Source organism: Aspergillus steynii (assembly GCF_002849105.1).
Source record: "Aspergillus steynii IBT 23096 chromosome Unknown P170scaffold_1, whole genome shotgun sequence".
NCBI classification, from domain to species: domain Eukaryota; kingdom Fungi; phylum Ascomycota; class Eurotiomycetes; order Eurotiales; family Aspergillaceae; genus Aspergillus; species Aspergillus steynii.
In genome coordinates, this window is record NW_020194398.1 from 3,313,793 (window position 1) to 3,332,788 (window position 18,996).

The window sequence follows — 18,996 nt, forward strand, 5'->3', positions numbered from 1 at the left end:
ATGGCGTACTTACCAGAAATTGGGGGCTGTTTGCGGGGACGACCCTAGAAATCCCCGCAGAAATTAAAAGTTGGTCTGTACGGACGAGGTATCCACAGGAGCCGTAGCTGGCCGTCGAGGCGGATTGGATTGCCAGATGAAATAAGATTAGATGCGAGATTCGATAGGAACGGACTGGCCTTAATTGGGGGCCAAATAGACTGGAGTTCGGTCCAGTCCGTCGCCCCACTGCATTTTGCGGGATAGAAGATGCATTTACCACTGGACTATGCGTTGGTGCAGGGGTGCACATACTCCGGAGTGAAGGAAACCCCGTAAGCGCTTAAAGTGCCACTGTTTATCGCCCCAATAAACACTACCAAACACGGCGGTATTAATGCAACGCAACCCGTCAGCCACTCAGCGCAGGGCTTAGCTTTCGTAAAAGAGTAAATATAGAACATTATAGCCCATCGTATGGACAGTATCAAGGTAGATACAGTGAGTTGTTGGTCCAACAAGGCCGTCTTTAGCCCCGCCTGTCTCCTAGTCCAAGGCAAGTCCTGTAGTGTAGCGATGACTAGTAGTACCTAGCTACCTTAGTATCCATGGGTCTAGTTACAGGCCTGGCCAGATTCACGCGAAGGGCTTTCGCAGGGGCCGCAGTTTATCGTACTCATGGCGGATCCGAGGCCCACTAGGATGGTGGGACTGTAGACATCGGATGTAGTGATCGTGCACAATGCACTGCTACGTGGCCGGGTTGGCTACGTTAAGATCGGATTTGTGTTATGGCCACATAGCAATTGGCCTTGCGCTCCCCTGAATGTACTATCTATTGACTCTTTGAAAAGGAAAAATCATACATTCGAGGGGGATAGAAAGACAATCTTCATTCTTAATCTCTAACAGCCCAAACAACCCCAGCAAGTAGACATGATAGCAAGAACCCCCTCTAGTTTCCACATGCCAATCCATGGATAATCTCCGCGACCTCCTCAGTCTTAGTGAAGGAAGCACAATGGCCCGTCTCCACCTCCCAGGTCTGCACCTGACTGCCAGCGTCGCGCATCGTCTGCACGAAATCCTTCTGGTACTCAAACGGCACCGTCAAGTCCTGCGTCGAGTAGATGTATCCGATGTTCGGGATACCGCCGTCCTTGGGCCGCCACGCGACATGCTTCAGCTTCTCGTCGAACGCATTCCCGTTCCATCGCTTGAACGTGGAAATGTAGGCGTCGACCTCCTCGTCCGTCCGTTCTGACGGCCCGATCAACAGCGTCTTCGGGTCCCGCGACACGCACGTCCGGTCCTCCGCGAAGTCGAACGCTAGGTCCATCAGATCGCCCTGGCCGTGGGCCACCACCACGTCGGTCATGGACGTTCCTTCCGTGACGGCGAACCCGGCCATGTAGACGAGGTGGAAGATACCGCCGGGGAGCCCCAGTTCGCGCCGAGTGTTGACTCCGAGCCCGTAGAGTGCGTTGGTCCCGACTTGTCCGCCGTAGGAGTGGCAGACGACCACGACGTCGCGGCGCGCGGAGACGAGGCTCTCGACGTAGTTACGGATCATGTCGCTGTCTTCTTCCAGGCTGGCATTTGGCGGGCGCGCGCCGTTTACGGACAGGAGGCGCGGGACGTGCACTTCATGGCCGTAGTTGCGCAGAGCGTCGGTGAAAAGAGAGTAGGAGGAGGGTTGGTGCCAGGCGCCGTGAACGAGGACGATGGCGGGGTTGGACATGGTGGAGATGTTGGTGGTGGCCATGATGAATGTTTAGGCAGGATAATGTACTTGGAGAGAGTTGGGAGGAATTGCAGGAGGGAAATGTTGACTGACCGTCGTTTATATATCGTGAGGGTGTAAGACTCCAAGACGCTAGCAAGACTCTAGCAGGGATCGTGCAAGGCTCGCTAGAGCGGCGTTACACTCGCTATCCCCCGACTGGCGATGGGTGGAGCCCTGGAACAAAGAGACAAGGACTGGGCATCCAGAACGAAATGGCATTAGAAACTAGTGAGATTACTTGGATTCCTTCGTTTTTCTCCGCCCCAGCAGCAGTAGTTCCGATCCCCCCACGTTCCTACCAGAGTATACATCGGTAGACCGTCATTGCTTTGCGGAATCCCAATTCTGCGACAGGTCCATCTTCACATGAACCGTGCCCACATCGCCCATCTGGTAATTGCTCTCGTCGGGGCTCGCGGCTTCGATGTTGGTGTACAGTCCTTCTCGGGACCCGCCGGTGCGCGATCGAATGGAGCTGGCGGCGCTGAAGCCAGACTTTCCGCTGCGAAAGGGCTTGACGAGGCTGTTCCAGCCTGTGCTGCCTCCAACGGTGGATCGATTTGCTCGGACGTACCGCACCAGGTTGGGGATCACGGGCAGACAGGCGCAGATGATGCTGATGTTCATTTCGATCATCGTCCAGATGCCCGGGGTGACGAAGGTGTCTGAGGGAGAGAATAGGCTCAGTACAGGGGGAAAGCAAAGGGAGGGAAACGGTCGAGAGTACATACATGTCAGATCGTTGACGTCCACCGTGGCCATGTAAACAAGCCGGATCGTACTGGCAATGCAGACGCTGCGAACACGGATTAGTACCAGTCTAATCGAATCGACGAAGGATCGGGAGAAGTTCACTCACAAGCCTCCCAAACTAAAGACCAGAGAAAGCAAGATCCGACGCTGACGGGTCTGATGCAGCCGCCAGACCATCGGCTGCGGCAGGGCCAGGACAGTCACATCGAGCAAGATGTTGACGATCCCCATGGCAATCCAGAAGCTCTTGTTATTGATTGTCGTATGGGGCAGCCAGAACTTCCACTGCGCTTGCACCGGGTTGGAGGAGAAAATGAGCCCGAAGATGGCGGCCATGCACGCCCCCACGGAAAGCCCTACAGTCACCCAGGTGCAGAACAGGAAGGCTTTGTTGATCGCGAAGATGCGCTGGTAGAACAGCAGAATCGAGATCTTGCTCAGTCCGACGCTGACGTTGTAAATCACATTGTTGGCGAGGGTGATCTATGCAAGATCACCTCTAAATGTTAGCCGCGCTGCATCCCTGGGGGGAGGTTTTCAAACCGACGTACCTGGAAGAACTTCTCGAGAACCAGCGGATCCGTGTACTGCATGAGGTGGAAGCCCGAGCGTCCCACGGTTGCGACGAGGGCAGTCGTGCACAGGAAGCCGTAGGCGAAGACCAGCGCAAGAAGGCAGAACCAGTCATCCCACTTAATGGAGAGCGTGTAGTATCGGGAGACAAATCGCGCAATCACACAGCATGTCGACAAGAAGGTCATCACCCCCGTTATCGAGAGAAATACAACATATAGAGGACTGATATGATCGGGAAGACCAGGCGGCGGTTGAGATTGAGACGCCATTGCGCGATATGAAAGAGTGACAGTGTTGGTGAGTGACAAGGAACAGACGCAGATGAGGGGAATATCTCAATGCTGGACAGGGGCATTACGCATGATTCGTCTTAAACCCTTCCAACTGACTGCAAGGGAATCATCGAGGCGGCTCGCTCGTTGCTACCTAAACCAGCCTGCAGAAATGGGGGCTAATATGCAGGCTTTTGGCCCTGTCGATACCACCGTAGCCACCAGGGCTGGGAGGCTGATGACAGGCGTCAGGGATGTGGTCTAGGTATGCAGCTGGAGAGAGAGTCCATCTTCAGCATTATTGTATGTATGCAATCGAATCCAATCTAACCCCGAACAGGTATACAATTTAGTTTCCAACCCCTTCGTAACATCGCGTCACTCCACGCCTCTCCCCCAAAAGACTCAGTTGGACCCCGAGGCAGACTGCCAGCCTGTCAGATCGATTAAGCCGAGCGCAGATGGCGTGTGCGGCGTACGATGGCGTCGATGGCCTGAGCGAGCTGTTCGACCCCGGCGCCATCAACGGGTAGGGTATGCCCGGCGTGATGAACCAACTCCACTCGCCCGTCCGGAGTACACATGGAGATGACTTTTTGGCTTTGACCCGGGTGGTCTAGATCCTCGGGGCTCCAGCAATGCACAGTGGGGATCTGCACTGGACGGGAGACCTGGGAGGGCGAAAGAAGCTCCACCTGGTCCCTCTCCAGCGCACTCCAATCACAGGGCAAGACGCTGCACAGAAGAACGGCGCAGTCAAACGGCGGTTCTGACAGGCCAAGTTGTTCATGGTTCAGAAGAAGTGTCAGAGCAAGCGCCGCCCCTAGCGAGAAACCCATCACCGCGTCGAATGGGCCATTTTCGGCCGCATACTGCGCTAGATCGGCCACAGCCCGCCGAACGCTCTGTGGGGTATCATCGCAGTAGGAGTAACACACCTGATCATGGCCAAAGACCTCTGCGATGCTGGGATATGCGGGCCAGGGGTGGGCCCCGTCCACGAAATCGAACTCATATTGGTCTCCAAGAAGGTATCGTAAACGGGCTGCTGCAGGTCAGGAAGGTGCGCGTGGAGACAGCCTCGGGCGATATACCTGTCTGGGCTTCAAAGATCTGGGCGCCGAGATCAGACCAATCGTTCTACTCTGCCAGTTGCAGTCTGCCAATCGCTCACCTCGCTGTTGGTCCCAATTCCATGTAAGCAAAGGACCCGCACAGGTCTATTCATGATTGCGTTGGACAGGGGAGAAAGGGTGGTAATTCGTGACTGGAGGACAAATCTGCCGACTGCAGCCAAAGCTCATTTAAAAGCCTCAGCCTGGAGGGTTTGATATCCTCTTGGGGGCCGGAAGAAATGGCCCCAATTGCTGGCGGTATTTCCCACGGCGTATTGGGATGACACCGCGGGCTCTTGACCGTATCTTACCGAGCGAGTCCCTGCAGCCAAGCCTCACCTCAATGGTCTACATCTAGACCCAGTAAACATTCATCTACATGGTTACTGGACCAAAGGCTGCCAAGGCATGCTCTACACCTTCCCACCGCCGAACTCCGGGTTGGGAGTGAGCGTGAGACTTTAGTCCGGTCGATGAGTCTCGCGGTACTAACTTGATACGGTGCTGTGTCTACGAGCGTTAAAAGGAAGAGAAAGACCATGACCTGCACGATGCGACAAGGTTGAACAAGATTTGTTGAAAGCGGTCTCTTCTCATTCCATTCATGATACTAGAGTAGGCTTCGGAACACATCGCAAATCAGATTCCAACATGCCTCTTATTCAAGATACGAATCCCAACCTCCCGGGCGACAGGGACGATGCGCCTGCCCTGGCTGTGGTTGGCCTTGCATTCGAATTCCCCCAAGCAACATCGAGCGATGAGTTCTGGGAGATGATCTCCGAGGGTCGATCAGCCAGCACGGACTTTCCCAAGGAGCGGATGAACATAGATGCATTCTATCATCCGTCGCAGGAGCGGCCAAGCTCGGTGCGTCTCCCTCGCCAGGACCAATCACTGCGGACTAACATCACACTGTGAAGATTCCCGTACGCGGGGGAAATTTCATTCAAGAAGATCTAGGGGCCTTTGACGCTCCGTTTTTCTCAATCACACCAGGAGAGGCAGCGTGTATGGATCCGCAGCATCGACGAATGTTGGAAACGACATACCATGCGCTGGAGGATGGTGAGTGAGCCCAGCTCGGAGACGGAGAGTGCGCTAATGTAAACCCCCAGCGGGAATTCCTATTGAAAAGTGCTCTGGGTCAGACACGGCTGTCTATACGGGTTGTTTCACCAATGACTACATCAACCTATTACAGCAGGACTTTGAGCTGGAACAGAAACACGCGGCGATGGGTGTTGCGCCCTCGATGCTTGCCAATCGGGTCAGCTGGTTCTTCAACCTGAAAGGCACCTCCATGAATTTAGACTCGGCTTGCTCTAGCAGTCTGATTGCCCTACACCTGGCGGCCCAAGATCTGCACGCGGGCAATTGTTCCATGGTACGTGTCTTCCATCGTCAATCAGAGTCTGCCGCCATGAGCAGGTCTTTGGTTCTCTCCCGGGGCTATGAGACGGTCAGCTAACTCCAGACAGGCATTGGTAGGCGGCGCGAATCTGGTCTATCACCCGCATTTCATGAAGATCATGTCTGCCTTTAACTTCCTCTCTCCAGATAGCCGCAGCTGGAGCTTTGACAGCCGCGGAAACGGCTACGCGCGTGGAGAGGGGCTAGTTATGCTGGTACTCAAGCGAGTTGACGATGCCCTGCGAGACGGTGATTGTATCCGGGCGGTCATCCGCAATACAGGGTCGAATCAGGACGGTAGGACGCCCGGGATTACCCAGCCGAGTATGCAATCGCAGCTGGACCTCATAAACCGCACATATCACCAGGCAGGGGTCTCCATGACGCCTACCCGCTATTTTGAGGCGCATGGGCCCGGAACGCCAGTCGGGGACCCTATTGAGGCAAATGCCATCGGGCAAGCGTTTAAAGACTACCGGACGAAGGAGGATCCGCTCTATGTTGGCTCTATTAAGGCGAATATTGGTCACCTGGAAGGCGCCAGCGGATTGGCAGGATTGGTTAAATCTATCCTAATCCTCGAACATGGTGTGATTCCTCCTATTGCCGGGTTCGAAAACCTCAACCCGCGCATTGATGCGACGAAATTGTCTCTGAAGGTGAGATAGAGTCACTATCCAATGCTTCGGCAGTGCAGCCTTCTGATTGTTCTCTAGTTCCCGAAAGAAGCTTTGCCTTGGCCGTCGACTGGTCTTCGTCGGGTTTGCGTGAGTATACATAGTCCACGAAATGAGCATTATACAGCGCTGATACCTGGCAGTTGAACTCGTTTGGTTTTGGTGGTACTAATGCGACTGTCATCATTGACGATGCTTACCACTATCTCAAGCACAACAATCTGAACGGTTTTCATCGTACCCGGCCGCTCCCTCCGAGCTATCCAGCACTATTGACAATGGGGCCAAACGGCGACTCTCAGATGACGACAGAGGCTTCTGAATTGCAAGTCCCAAGACTACTTGTCTGGTCTGCGGCAGACAGGTCGACTGCAGAGAAGCTCGGTGCAGCCTACCATGAATATGTACGCCAGTATCCGCAAGACATCACTGATGTGACGTATACATTAGCTGCACGACGGAGCAAACTATCCTGGAGAGCCTTTACCGTCACTGGCGTCGATGACCAGATGCCCGAGCTCACAAGACAAAACGCACCATTGAAGGCTCGGGACGGAGCTCGACTGGCATTTGTGTTCACCGGTCAAGGGGCTCAATACCTAGGTATGGGCCGGGAGTTACTGACACATCCTGTGTTCCTGAATACCGTAAACCTCATGGATGATGACTTGAAATCTCTTGGTTGTTCGTGGTCTCTTAAATGGCTGCTCGAAGCTTCGGAAAGTGAAACCCCCATCGACAGGCCGGAGTATAGCCAGCCCGCAACCACCTGCCTCCAGATTGCGCTGGTTGATCTGTTAGAGAGCCTTGGTGTGACCGCTGGGGTTGTTCTGGGTCATTCATCCGGTGAAATTGCCGCGGCATATACCACAGGTGCTTTATCGCGCTCCACGGCTGTGAAAGTCGCCTACTACAGAGGCCTGCTGTCATCACAGCTGGCTGAGCAGAGGACTGATCTCTCGATGATGGCTGTGGGTATATCTGCAAGCGACATTCAGCTCTACCTGGACCGACTTCAGCAGCTTGGGTCCTCATTGGAAGTGGAGATTGGCTGCGTTAACAGCCCAAAGAGTATCACGTTGACAGGCTCCATTGACCAGCTCAGCACAATCCAGCAGTGGCTGGAGAGTGACGGTGTCTTCGCGAGAAGACTGCGAGTTCCAACAGCCTATCACTCTACTGCAATGAAAGCAATTGCCGAAGACTACCGTCTAGCCATGGGGGACCTAGCTCGTGGACCCGCAGCAAAGACCATTCCCATGATCTCGTCGGTAACGGAGGATGTCGTTAGCAGTAAAGGCCTAGCCAGCGCGGATTACTGGGTTCGCAACTTGACCTCCCCAGTCAAATTCGAAGGAGCTTTGTCTCGTCTGCTGCTCTTGGCGCAAAACAGAATCCAGCCTCGAAAGCAGTTGGGTCGCAAGCTTCCCGTGGACTTTAACATCACTCATTTCCTAGAGATCGGCCCCCACAAAGCCCTTCAGGGACCCATATCGGAGACGATACGGGCTTCTCCTGGTTCTGGCAAGCCGACGTACATGCCTCTATTGGAGCGGAAGCAGGATGCACACATCACTCTGCTCAAGACAGCTGGGCAGCTGTTCTGCGCGGGATACCCCGTTGACATCCTCAGTGTGAACGGACTGGAGGATATCCCGCGGTCAATGCCCTCGAGCCTACCTTCCTACCCTTTCAACCATGAGCGCGTTTATTGGAAGGAAGGCCGCATCAGCAAGAACTTCCGGTTCCCGCAGGTAGCGCGGCATGATCTATTAGGAACACCCAATCTCGACTGGAATCCCCAGGTGGCCCAGTGGCGTAATGTTGTGCGACTGAATGAATTGCCATGGCTGCGGGACCATACCATCGATGGCCAAATCATCTTCCCTGGCACGGGAATGGTGATCATGGCCGTGGAAGCCTTGCGTCAGCTGCCCTGGGCACAGTCAAACCTCACCAGCATTGAGATTAAAAGCGCACAATTTCTGCATGCTATCCGCTTTCCGGACGGATTGGAGGAGCTTGAGACACAGTTGACGCTTACCACGGAAAAGGCGAAGGATTCCACGGAGATGCCATGGTCACAGTTTAGACTCTTCACCATCGAAGATGGCAGCTACATCGAATGCTGCCGAGGGCTCATCCGAGGTTCTGTAGATCGTGAGCCTCGGACTCCAGAGCTGCCCTCCTCAAGTGGCACATCTTTCGAGGATTGGGTAGCCGCACTCTCTGCTGGCTGTGAGTCGCCAAAGAACGCTTACGAGAACACTGGGAGCTCGGTTCGTTACGGGCCATGCTTTCAGAACTTGAAAGACATGCGACTGGGCTCTGGAGGCAAGGCATTTGCGCACGTTGACTTAAGTACGTGGAGGTCTGGTGAAACTGATGATTGGAGTCCGCAATACACCGTTCACCCCGTTACAATGGACGGGCTGGCACAGCTTGTTGTCCCAGCATTGGCTTATGAGTGTGACAATCTGCCTACCATGGTTCCCGTCCGAGCTGAAACAATCTGGATCAATCTGTCGGGGCCTTCTATGTCGAGCGACAAGGAGCTTCTGGCTGCGGCGCAATGCAGCACCCGCGGCAATAGAGGCGCCAGGGCTGACGTTGTCGGTACGAGCTCGGATGGAACCCAACTGGTCGTATATATCGAAGCCCTCGAGACGACCTTTATCGGGGAGGCCTCAACAAGTACGGGACAGGATATCGCTCGCAGCCTTTGCACGAATTTAGTCTGGAAGCCGGATGTTGACATGTTGAGCGACGAACAACTTCTTGAGGAGATCTGCCGTGGTAGACCCAGTGAGCCACACGGTTCTTTGCAGCGCCACGAATCCCTGCAGCTAGCACTTCTCAGTTTCTTGGATGAAGCTGTCCAATACGTTGACCAACACCCCGATTTGTCTATCCCACTGTATCTCCGGCGTTACGTCGATTGGATGCGATACCAGCAAGGTCGTCATCATGACAGTTCCCTCACAAAGGCCAATGACTGGGTCCTCCGCGACAGGTCAGCGCGTGATAAGCTGGCCCTGGACATTGAAAATACAGACAACGAAGGTCGCTTCTTTATTCATGTTGCGCGGAATCTGATTGCCATTCTGTCCGGAGAGTCGGATCCACTCGATGTGATGTTCAGGAACGGGCTGGCTGATCGTTACTATGAGCAGATGCTCGCGAGTGAACATCACGCATACCCTATTTCCCGGTACCTCGACCTTCAGTGCTTCAAGAATCCGTCTTTGAAGGTTCTTGAGATAGGTGCTGGGACCGGAGGCCAAACACTTGGCGCGCTGAAAGCCCTTTGCTCGGACGGGGTCCCGAAGTGTGCCCAGTATGATTATACCGATATCTCTCCGGGTTTCTTTCCTCAGGCCAAGGAGAAGTTTAAAGACTTTCTTGATATCATGCGCTTCCGCACGTGTGATGTTACGAAAGACCCGGTCACTCAGTCCTTTGAGCCGGGAAGTTATGATATTATAATGGCTTCTCATGTACTGCACGCTACGGACCGGTTGGATGTCTCTTTGCAAAATATCAGGAAGCTGCTCAAGCCTGATGGAAAGCTGGTCTTGATGGAGACGACCGATCCCGACGCCCTTCCGATTTCTTTTGCCTTTGGCCTTCTGAAAGGATGGTGGAGTCCTCTCGACCATGAAGAGCGCACTACCTATAGTCCATGCATCACGCTATCTCAGTGGGACGAGCGCCTTAAAAGAAACGGCTTTTCTGGCATTCAGATTGACGTTCCAGGCCAAGAGCTTCCGGTCTGCCGATACAGCAGCATAATCGTCTCGAGCGCCAGAGCTGAGAATAATGTGATCGATACCACGGATGACCTGATCGTGATTCGTGACCCAACCCGGGCCTACCAATGCGAGGTTGCAGCATCCATTGCGCTTGGCCGCCGTGCAGTGATAACTACGTTGGGCGAGGCGGCTCAGCTCAACATCAGACCGTCCACAGAGATCGTGGTTCTTCTGGAGATGGAAGCCAGTGTCTTATCTGACCTTAATAACGCCAGTTATACGCTGTTGCAGAGGGTCATGACCGCGGCCAAGAATGTTCTCTGGGTCACTCGACCACTTGTGAAGGGGGAGCGCCTCCCGCAACACTCTTTGGTAGAGGGCTTTGGTCGTACCCTCGCATCTGAAGACGCGACCCGGAAGTTCGCCACAGTGGCACTGGATGGTTACGAACCGGCGGACCAAGCTAGCGCGACGATTCTACGATTGATGTCTCAAATCGCCAGACGGCCAGTGGAAAACATGGAGACTACCTTCTCAACCTCGGAGGGTGTTTTGAAGATCCCTCGTGTTTCGCAAAACGAGGAAATGAATGAGGTAATTCATCAGTATACCCGACCTCGAAGGGAAGAGCAATGGTATTGTGATAGCGAGACAGATTCCATTCAAGGGGCTACCCTCGAAGTCGGCGCACCGGGAGGTCCGCACGAGGTGGAATACCGGGAGAACTGCGAATCTCTGTCTTCCACGCTTGCTGATGATGAAGTTGTGATCCAAGTGCAAGCTTTCGGGCTGACACCTAGGGATTACCTGATTGCAAGTGGTCAGCTGAAACAAGGTGGTTTGGGCACCCAGTGCTCTGGAATCGTTCGGCAAGCTGTAGCTCAGTCCGGCTTCAAGGAGGGTGATAGGGTATGCGCAATTGGGACAGCAATGGCCGGTACCTTGATTCGCGCAAAGTCCAGAGCCGTGATTGCGATTCCCTCGGATTTGAGTTTCACACAAGCTGCCGCCTTGCCCACACCCTTGTGGATGGCCTTCTACTCGTTGGACCACCTTGCGAAGCTCGAAGCGGACGAGACCTTGCTTGTTCACCACGCCTGCACCAGCGTTGGACAGATGGTTGCTCAGCTTGCCGCAAGGCAGGGTGCGCGTGTGCTGGCTACCACAACCAGCAAGGCACAGCAGACCCTTTTGTGCGCAACTCTCTGTTTGCCCGAGTCGGACGTTTTTCTGTCCAGCGACCCCTTATTAGCACAAAGGCTGAAGCAGATCACCGAGGGGCAGGGTGTGGATGTGATAGTCGGTTCATTTGACGCCGATGCTAGGTCTAAGATGGCACGATGCCTCGCTCCTGGCGGTCGGATTGTTGATATCAGCTGGGGTGCTAGCCAACGAGCCCAGCAAATGCCGCTCCCGAACACTTCGCATGCTCTGATCGATATGGTAGAGCTATTCAGCTGCAAGCCGCAGAGGGCTCACGCATTCTTCCAAAAGGCTATGAAGTGCTATTTCGAAGGGCAGAGCAAGCCGCCACAGTTCATTGATGTTTATAAAGCTGGGAAGGAACAGGATGCATTCCAACGATACCTTGATATGGATATGATCGGGGAGCTAGTGATCGAATTTGATAGAGCTACCGCTATCACGGTAAGTACCTCACTTGATGTAGAGCTTCCTCGTTGTCCTTATCTCACATTGTTTGACACAGGTGAATTGCTCCTCCAAGCCACGATATCTCTTCCCCGAGAACTCCTACGTCATTGCAGGAGGGCTCGGAGGACTGGGTCGCAGTTTCGCCCGGTGGATGGCAAGTCGAGGAGCGCGTCATTTGATTCTGCTCTCTCGCTCTGGTCCGTCGACATCCACCGCTCAAGCACTTGTCCATGAATTGGAAGATATGGGGGTCAAGGTTGCAACACCCCAGGTCGACATCAGTAACCTCTGCCACCTCGAGCAGACACTAGCTAAGCTTTCTGCAACTATGCCCCCAATCCGAGGATGCATACAAGCTACGGTGGCATTAAGGGTATGTGATAGCCAAGACCCCATTCGCACCACGAGGTACTGACAAGAGACCCAATTGCAGGATAACCTGTACGAGAACATGTCCTACGAGGACTGGACCATCAGCACCGACTCCAAGGTCACTGGATCATGGAACCTGCACCGCGCGCTCCCTCAAGACCTCGATTTCTTCATCCTTCTCTCGTCGCTGAACGGCATCTTCGGCAGCCGTGCGCAGGCCAACTACGCCGCCGGCAACACCTTCAAGGACGCGCTGGCCCATCACCGACTGGCGCAGAAGCAGAAAGCCGTCTCGATCGACCTAGGCCTCATGGTCGCCGAGGGCGTGGTCGCCGAAAGCGAGTTCCTCCTCTCCGCCATGCGCCGCATCGGCCACCTGATGGAGATCGCGCAGGACGAGCTCCTCGCCCTCCTAGACTACTACTGTAACCCGGGGCTGCCGCTGCTTCCCGCAACCGAGGCACAGATCATCGTCGGCATCGAACTCCCGGACGACATTACGGCAAAGGGAATCGACCTGCACCATTCCATCCGGCGCCCGATATTCAGCCACCTGTTCCGGATAGGGTCGCGGAATGGGACAGGGGCCAGCAACGGGGCTTCCGGCCAGGCTGTGGATCAGGCTGGGCTGATCGACCGGCCTGCAGTCCTGAAGGCACTGCCATCGGTCGGGGACGCGACGGACCAGATTGTCGAGTGGGTGGCGGCGAAGGTTGCGCATATGTTGGGACTGTCGGCCGCGGACATCGACCCCGGAAAGCCAGTGCACTCGTATGGAATCGACTCCCTGATTGCGGTGGACTTGAAGAACTGGTTCGATCGGGAGATCGGCGCCAGTATCACCGTGTTTGATCTGATGGGCAATGCGCCGCTGCAGCGGCTTGGGCAGGTGGCGGCCGAGAAGAGTCGGTATCGTGTTCAGTGATTATGCTAGGATTTAGTGGTTTAGTAATGTGTACGTAGTATTAAATAAGAGAGAGAGAAGGAGGGAGGGTGTTACATATATTTCTACTGGAGAATTCATACCACCGATGCGCAAAGATCCGTGAATAACTTACTACGATGATCTATCCCTTGCTGAACAGTCAAAACGCAGGAACCCATTAAACGCACCAGACGGGAAAATAAATCTGTTTTATTTAGGCCCTGCTTTGGCCACTCACCCACTACTCTGTTCAGGACATGCTCCTGTCTACTAAGAGCGGCCTGTGTCAAAAGTCTGTTTCGCTTTCTAGATGGCTTCAATAGACTGTGATAAATGAAGATTGGTCGGTTAAAATGCGATGCAATAAATAATTGAAGCACCTTACGTCATAAGCGGTAATATTGCACTCTATTTTACAACTGTATGCAAGGAAATCCCGACGTATCTAGATAGCTTTCATATCAACATCCATTCCACCTGGCACTGTCCGCCGTAACGGTAGGCGTCCCCGTGATTTTCCTCTTCTTCCGTCCGAAGATTCCGGTGGTGTGAATGGCTTTCTGAGCGAGAATAACTTGTATAGTATGGAATAAATCGCTCTTGGCACCGCCCTGGCCTGACATCAGCAGGTGCGTGTGGCTGGTAGGACCTACCAATGATGTACTTGGGAGGTCTGAAGTGTTGGAGCAACCCCCTGGGCACCCTGATTAAAGCGGCCCCATCTAAACAGGGGAAGTCAAGTCGAATCTAGAAAATCAAGTCTGTATAGCCACATATGCATCGGGTTTTCTACACAGCTTCAACACTTGCACTGTTGGAGCTCTGATTGACACTACTGGTTACGGCGAGGCCGAGGTTCTCCAACAGGGCACAACGCTTTATGCACTAAAGCTTTTGTTTCACGCGACTGTCGTCTGAGCCACGACTAACGGCCCCCAAATATACGCTTGATGACGCAATGCCAAGATATGCGGAGTTCAGCCTTCTATAAAGCGGCCCCAAATCCCCAGAGAACAATACTAATCTATCCTCGATTTATTTTATGATACTGTCTCCATATTCTCATTGTATCCTCCCTCTATCGAAATCGAAAGTGATCTTCAGTTGTGCCGCAGCCCTAAGCCAACCGAGCCATACTATAAGACCTCCCGCAATCTCTACCACGATGGGCCTCAGCACCGTCATGAAGTCCTTCCGCACCAGACCGATCAAAGATCCTAAAGATTTCACGCCGGAAGAGCGCGCCGAGTACGAGGAGCAGGTAAAGAAATACGGTCCACCCTTGAACATGAGTTCCAAGGATATGAGAAAGGCGACCTACTCGCAGGCGGGAGTACTAGGCGCGGTGGCAATGGTGTTTGGGTCCTCCTAGTATATATCCGATGATTTATTATTGCGGCTTGGTTTGTTGATTGAATAGGGTCGGAATATGACTGCCGATATCTATATCGACAATCTAGTCTATTAAGCTGGGGGTTGCATGAGGATACCCTCGGAGGGATGGTAAGCAGAGGAATTAATATCCATTTCACAATAGAGAGAATTCTAACGTCGCTTTATAAAGAACATTTTCCCCCAGAATTATAATCCGCTGGGTTAAAAAGGACATGCAAAGAAACAAGGCACTGATCATATTATAAAACCGACAAATATGCGAGAGCAGAAGAAAGGATAAGGGATCGAGTTTCATAGCTTAGACAATTCATAGGCAATGATTTTCTTGAATGAATGTCTCTACCGTGAATTATTTGACCTATGAGAGCTTTTAATGAGAGGAGACTGTTATTGATTCATCGCTAGAAAGGGGTTGATAATACAAAAGATTGCGCAGTAAACATACTGCCACTAAACAGCAAAGGAAACATTCGCTAGACCGCTGAACAAGCAATCGTTCATTCATCCAAATGGTTGATAAAGTCAAGGAGTGTCCGCAATGTTGTAGACCAACTTCTCGCCACTAACCTTACCTTCCTTCATCAACTTCAGTCCCTCAATTACTCCATTCAGTCCCCCAGCACAAACCTTCGGCGTATGGGGCTTGATCTTGCCCTCGGCCAGCAAAGGCTGCGCGATATCCCAGAACCACGCAGCAAATTTGAAATCTTCAGGGACTTCAGGGAACTCATATGGGCCATACTTAAAGTATTCACCGAGAGTGGCATACGCGAGAATCCAGCGCGACTTGACATTCTCTCGCTCGAGCTTGCTCAGTAGCAGAGTAACGTAGTCACCACCTTCGGGGGAGAATGCGCTATCGCAGAACTTGATAGCGTCATCCAATCCAATAGTGTCAAAGACAAGTTTCAGCCCGTCCTTGGTGTATTCGCGAATGGCCTTTGGGGCTTCTGGATCGCGATAATCGAAAACGAGATCGGCACCGAGCTGTTTCACGAAATCAAAGTTGCGCGGCGAGCAGGTCGTGATCACAGTATATCCAGAGAGCTTGGCAAATTGAATGGCCAACGAGCCCGAGGCCGATGAGCCTCCGTAAATGAGAATAGGCTCAGGCTGAGCAAGAGGCTTGGAGGGTAGTGCAAGTCCCAGTCCCTTGTCTTGATACAAAGACTGGCCGACAGTAGCGATACCGATTCCCAAGGTGGCGGCTTCTTCAAAGCTCAGCGAGTCTGGGATGAGAGCCGCCGCGTCGCCCTTCACCACGATGTATTCAGCAAATGCGCCGTTTTCTGGCTGCACAAGGTTGGAGCCATGGGCGAAACCACAGATGCGATCACCCTTGCGGAAAGGCTTGGTCACGCCTTTACCAACTTCCTCAACGATACCGGCATAATCGCAACCAATCACAGCGCCAGCGGGAGGATTGTTCTCAAGCTGCTTCCAGTCGGTCGGGTTCAAAGCTACGCTGACAGTTTTGACAAGGATGAAGTTGTCGCGAAGCTTCGGAATCGGATGATCTGCGACGAGAACCGGCTGGTGATCGTCGGAAACAACAAGGGCTTTCTGAGGCATGGTGATGGAGGGATTTTGAATGTGTGGCTACAGGAAAAGAAGCTGATGCAGGGATATCACCGGCATTTTATACGTTGATGGCAGGATATCGACATGGATGCCATCCTGTCAGACGTCAGCCGGATGATGAATGATGACAAACCCGGAGACTTTTGTCCCGATCGGGGCAGCAATTAGGGCTTGGGCGATTATTAATCACGGCGACTTCAGCTCCTTCGACGCCGATTCCGTTCCATTGTCCATCCAACTATCCAACATCTCTCCGGCGGATGGATTCAGGCTAAACGTCGTCGGATCCACCCTCGTGAGATCCTGTCAACACCCCTGACGTTAGCAGCCTCTCGCTATTGCCTGGCCTGTGCTGCACTTACGCCCCATCCGATGAGATCTTGGCATGCACCGTGATATGACCTATCGGGACTTGGATTAGCAAGCAGACTTACCGGTTGACTGCGACACGTCCACCGACCTTTCAGCCCAACACCGTTGCTTCCAACACAACCGTCGAAGTCCCGTCCTTGCCCCGTTCCAGGCCATTCGTATCATGAGCCCCTCCCCTCGGGAGCGGGTCCCTCGAGCCTGTGAACACTGCCGCGCGCGCAAGATCAAATGCAACGGCGAACAGCCCTGTAATGCTTGCTCACGAGATCCGCAGCGATGCGCTTACCGAACAGGTAATATCCGGAAGAGGAAAAGCCGTCAAACCAGAGAGGCGAGTCGGCCTCCAGCAGCGCTGTTGCCGGCCACTACGCGGTCTCCAATACCAATATCGACAGAATGGTCGCCGTCGGTGACGCTGATGGATGATCCGGTGCATTATAAACGGCAACACGAGCTCAGAGCCGGAATCGGCGTATCGAACCCGAAAACAGGAAATTTCCAATTCTACGGTGAGCAGTCCTGCTCCCCGTCTTGACGGTAACGGTCCTAATATCTCCAGGCCCTTCGTCTGGATTCTGCTTTCTGCAGCGGATTTACCAGCGTATCAACCAATCATCGTCTGGCCAATCGCTACTGGCGCGTCGAAGCTGCTCTGTGCCTGATGCATTGCAAAAATGGGGTATGGAGCGGTTCATGTTTACCGGGGATACGGATGGAGATATTCGTCCGGGCCAATTGCGGACGGAGGCATTTCTCCCGCAAGCTTTGGGAGAGAGGTTCATAGAGGCGTATTTCAAGATCATCCATCCGCAGATGTCGGTGCTCGTACACTCGGAGATCATGGAAACATGGGTTCAGATGTGGGAGTTCCCCGTGCGAGGTCGCAAACTGAAAAATCAGGAGATCCTGTTCATGGTGTTGGCTCTTGGGGCTCGCGTTGTCAATTTGAAAGACAAGGAGCCCGAGGCACGGGTCGAAGGCTGGGCCGAGCATTTCTCCAACCGTGCAGCCGAGGGGCCGATCTTTTTGCAGGAACCGAGTGTGAAGGGAATGCATCTAATGCTGCTGAAGGTAAGCTATTGCGATCGCGTGAGATGAGTTATTGCTGACGGTCTAGGCTATGTATTCTTTGCAACTCATGCGACAAAACGATGCGTATCTTTATCTTGGCCACGCGACACGCATCGCTATGGTGCTGGGCTTGCATCGCTCGCAAGTAACGGATGGACGAGAACCACACATGCATCGACTACGACTCACATTTTGGACCGTCTTTGTCTTTGAACGCATCTCATCGGTCTATATGGGTCGCCCCTCTGCCCTCTCCGACAATCAAATTGACACCGCATACCCTGAAGATTACCCCAGCAGCAACGACGAGAACATCTACCAAGCACCGTCCGTGGAATGCGCCTGGGTGCGAGCGATGGCCGAAATCGGAAAGCTCGCCGATCGAATCTCTGTGGATATTTACTCGCCAGCCAGCATAAAAACCATCGCCGACTTGACCACAGTTAACAACACCAGCCTGGAGTGCGACGCGGCCCTCCAACGCATCAGCAGCTCGCTCCCATCCTACCTACACTTCTTTGACGAGACCGTCCCCATCGGTGAGGACTGGCAAGAAATCCAACGAATCAGTCTTGGATTCAGCTACTACGTGCTTCGCATGCTGCTATACCGACCGGCACTGGTCCTGACGACGTTCTTCTCGAGCCCCGCAGAAGCGCAACAGACTGCAGTATGTGGAGTTGACATTCAAGCATGCATCAACGCTTCAACGTCTGCGGCCCGCAACCTGGTCAACCTAGCGCACGACGTATACTTCCGTCGGTTCCCAGACATTCGATACGACGGAGCACTTGCATCGTTCCTCGTCTCAGCGACCATGACAATGTTGTACGACGTTTTGAACCTTGGGACGGAGCCAGACCGTGCGCGACAGACCTTCGCTGTCGTAGAAAAAGGCATTCAATGCCTCGATGAGATCGAACATACCGGATACACGACAGGAAAAGTGCTCAGTATGGACTTGATGAAAGTGGCGAAGCAGGCGGTCCAAGCGGCAGACCCTGTCATCGACACGAACCAGGTCCTGGTGGATTCATTCCCCTGGCTAGAGTACGCTCCCCTCCCAGGAACCACAAATAAGCACCTACTAACCGATATCCCAGTACCTGGACCCCCGGCACCACCACCGACCCGAGCCCTCAAGCAACGTCTTATCTGTTCCCGCAGGACGGGGCCTTCCCTGGTATTGGCACACTCGCCGCCGACACAGCACTGCTGACCGGCGGAGAGGTGAACTTCCTCTGGTTAAACAACGGCCTGGACCCGAGCACGATCCCAGGATGTTTGTACTAATAGATAGCTAT

The 18,996-nt window shown here is 53.6% G+C and overlaps 6 protein-coding genes across 6 annotated transcripts; 2 read left to right on the top strand and 4 right to left on the bottom strand.

Annotated features, from left to right (window-relative positions):
- Positions 1–895: 895 nt before the first annotated feature.
- P170DRAFT_432334 (alpha/beta hydrolase) lies at positions 896–1,778 on the bottom strand. The gene has a single exon (XM_024848240.1). The coding sequence runs from the start codon at positions 1,742–1,744 to the stop codon at positions 935–937; it is 810 nt and encodes a 269-aa protein (XP_024710011.1). The 5' UTR covers positions 1,745–1,778; the 3' UTR covers positions 896–934.
- A 308-nt stretch (positions 1,779–2,086) lies between these two features.
- P170DRAFT_346861 (uncharacterized protein) lies at positions 2,087–3,363 on the bottom strand (the record flags this gene model as incomplete). The annotated part of the gene is made up of 4 exons (XM_024843591.1): positions 2,087–2,430; positions 2,497–2,561; positions 2,625–3,001; positions 3,070–3,363. 4 exons carry the CDS (start codon positions 3,361–3,363, stop codon positions 2,087–2,089), a joined length of 1,080 nt encoding a protein of 359 aa, XP_024710012.1.
- Positions 3,364–3,771: 408 nt separating this feature from the next.
- P170DRAFT_505429 (uncharacterized protein) lies at positions 3,772–4,595 on the bottom strand (the record flags this gene model as incomplete). Its single annotated transcript, XM_024854285.1, has 4 exons — positions 3,772–3,792; positions 3,846–4,411; positions 4,461–4,479; positions 4,541–4,595. Coding segments are annotated over 4 exons (661 nt in total), but the record flags the coding sequence as incomplete, so codon positions are not given.
- A 537-nt stretch (positions 4,596–5,132) lies between these two features.
- Positions 5,133–13,273, top strand: P170DRAFT_470157 (type I polyketide synthase; the record flags this gene model as incomplete). The annotated part of the gene is made up of 8 exons (XM_024852717.1): positions 5,133–5,351; positions 5,405–5,549; positions 5,600–5,868; positions 5,963–6,553; positions 6,611–6,661; positions 6,715–11,970; positions 12,032–12,349; positions 12,410–13,273. The coding sequence occupies 8 exons, from the start codon at positions 5,133–5,135 to the stop codon at positions 13,271–13,273; spliced, it is 7,713 nt and encodes a 2,570-aa protein (XP_024710014.1).
- Positions 13,274–15,043: 1,770 nt separating this feature from the next.
- On the bottom strand, positions 15,044–16,313 carry P170DRAFT_398475 (zinc-binding alcohol dehydrogenase family protein). The gene has a single exon (XM_024846223.1). The coding sequence runs from the start codon at positions 16,238–16,240 to the stop codon at positions 15,191–15,193; it is 1,050 nt and encodes a 349-aa protein (XP_024710015.1). The 5' UTR covers positions 16,241–16,313; the 3' UTR covers positions 15,044–15,190.
- Positions 16,314–17,039: 726 nt separating this feature from the next.
- Positions 17,040–18,985, top strand: P170DRAFT_346018 (fungal specific transcription factor domain-containing protein; the record flags this gene model as incomplete). Its single annotated transcript, XM_024843537.1, has 4 exons — positions 17,040–17,130; positions 17,181–17,692; positions 17,739–18,742; positions 18,796–18,985. 4 exons carry the CDS (start codon positions 17,040–17,042, stop codon positions 18,983–18,985), a joined length of 1,797 nt encoding a protein of 598 aa, XP_024710016.1.
- Positions 18,986–18,996: the final 11 nt, after the last annotated feature.

Bases quoted from the DNA above. Each gene is read 5' to 3' on its own strand.
- P170DRAFT_398475 (XM_024846223.1), bottom strand. From the start codon at position 16,240: ATGCCTCAGAAAGCCCTTGTTGTTTCCGACGATCACCAGCCGGTTCTC.
- P170DRAFT_432334 (XM_024848240.1), bottom strand. From the start codon at position 1,744: ATGGCCACCACCAACATCTCCACCATGTCCAACCCCGCCATCGTCCTC.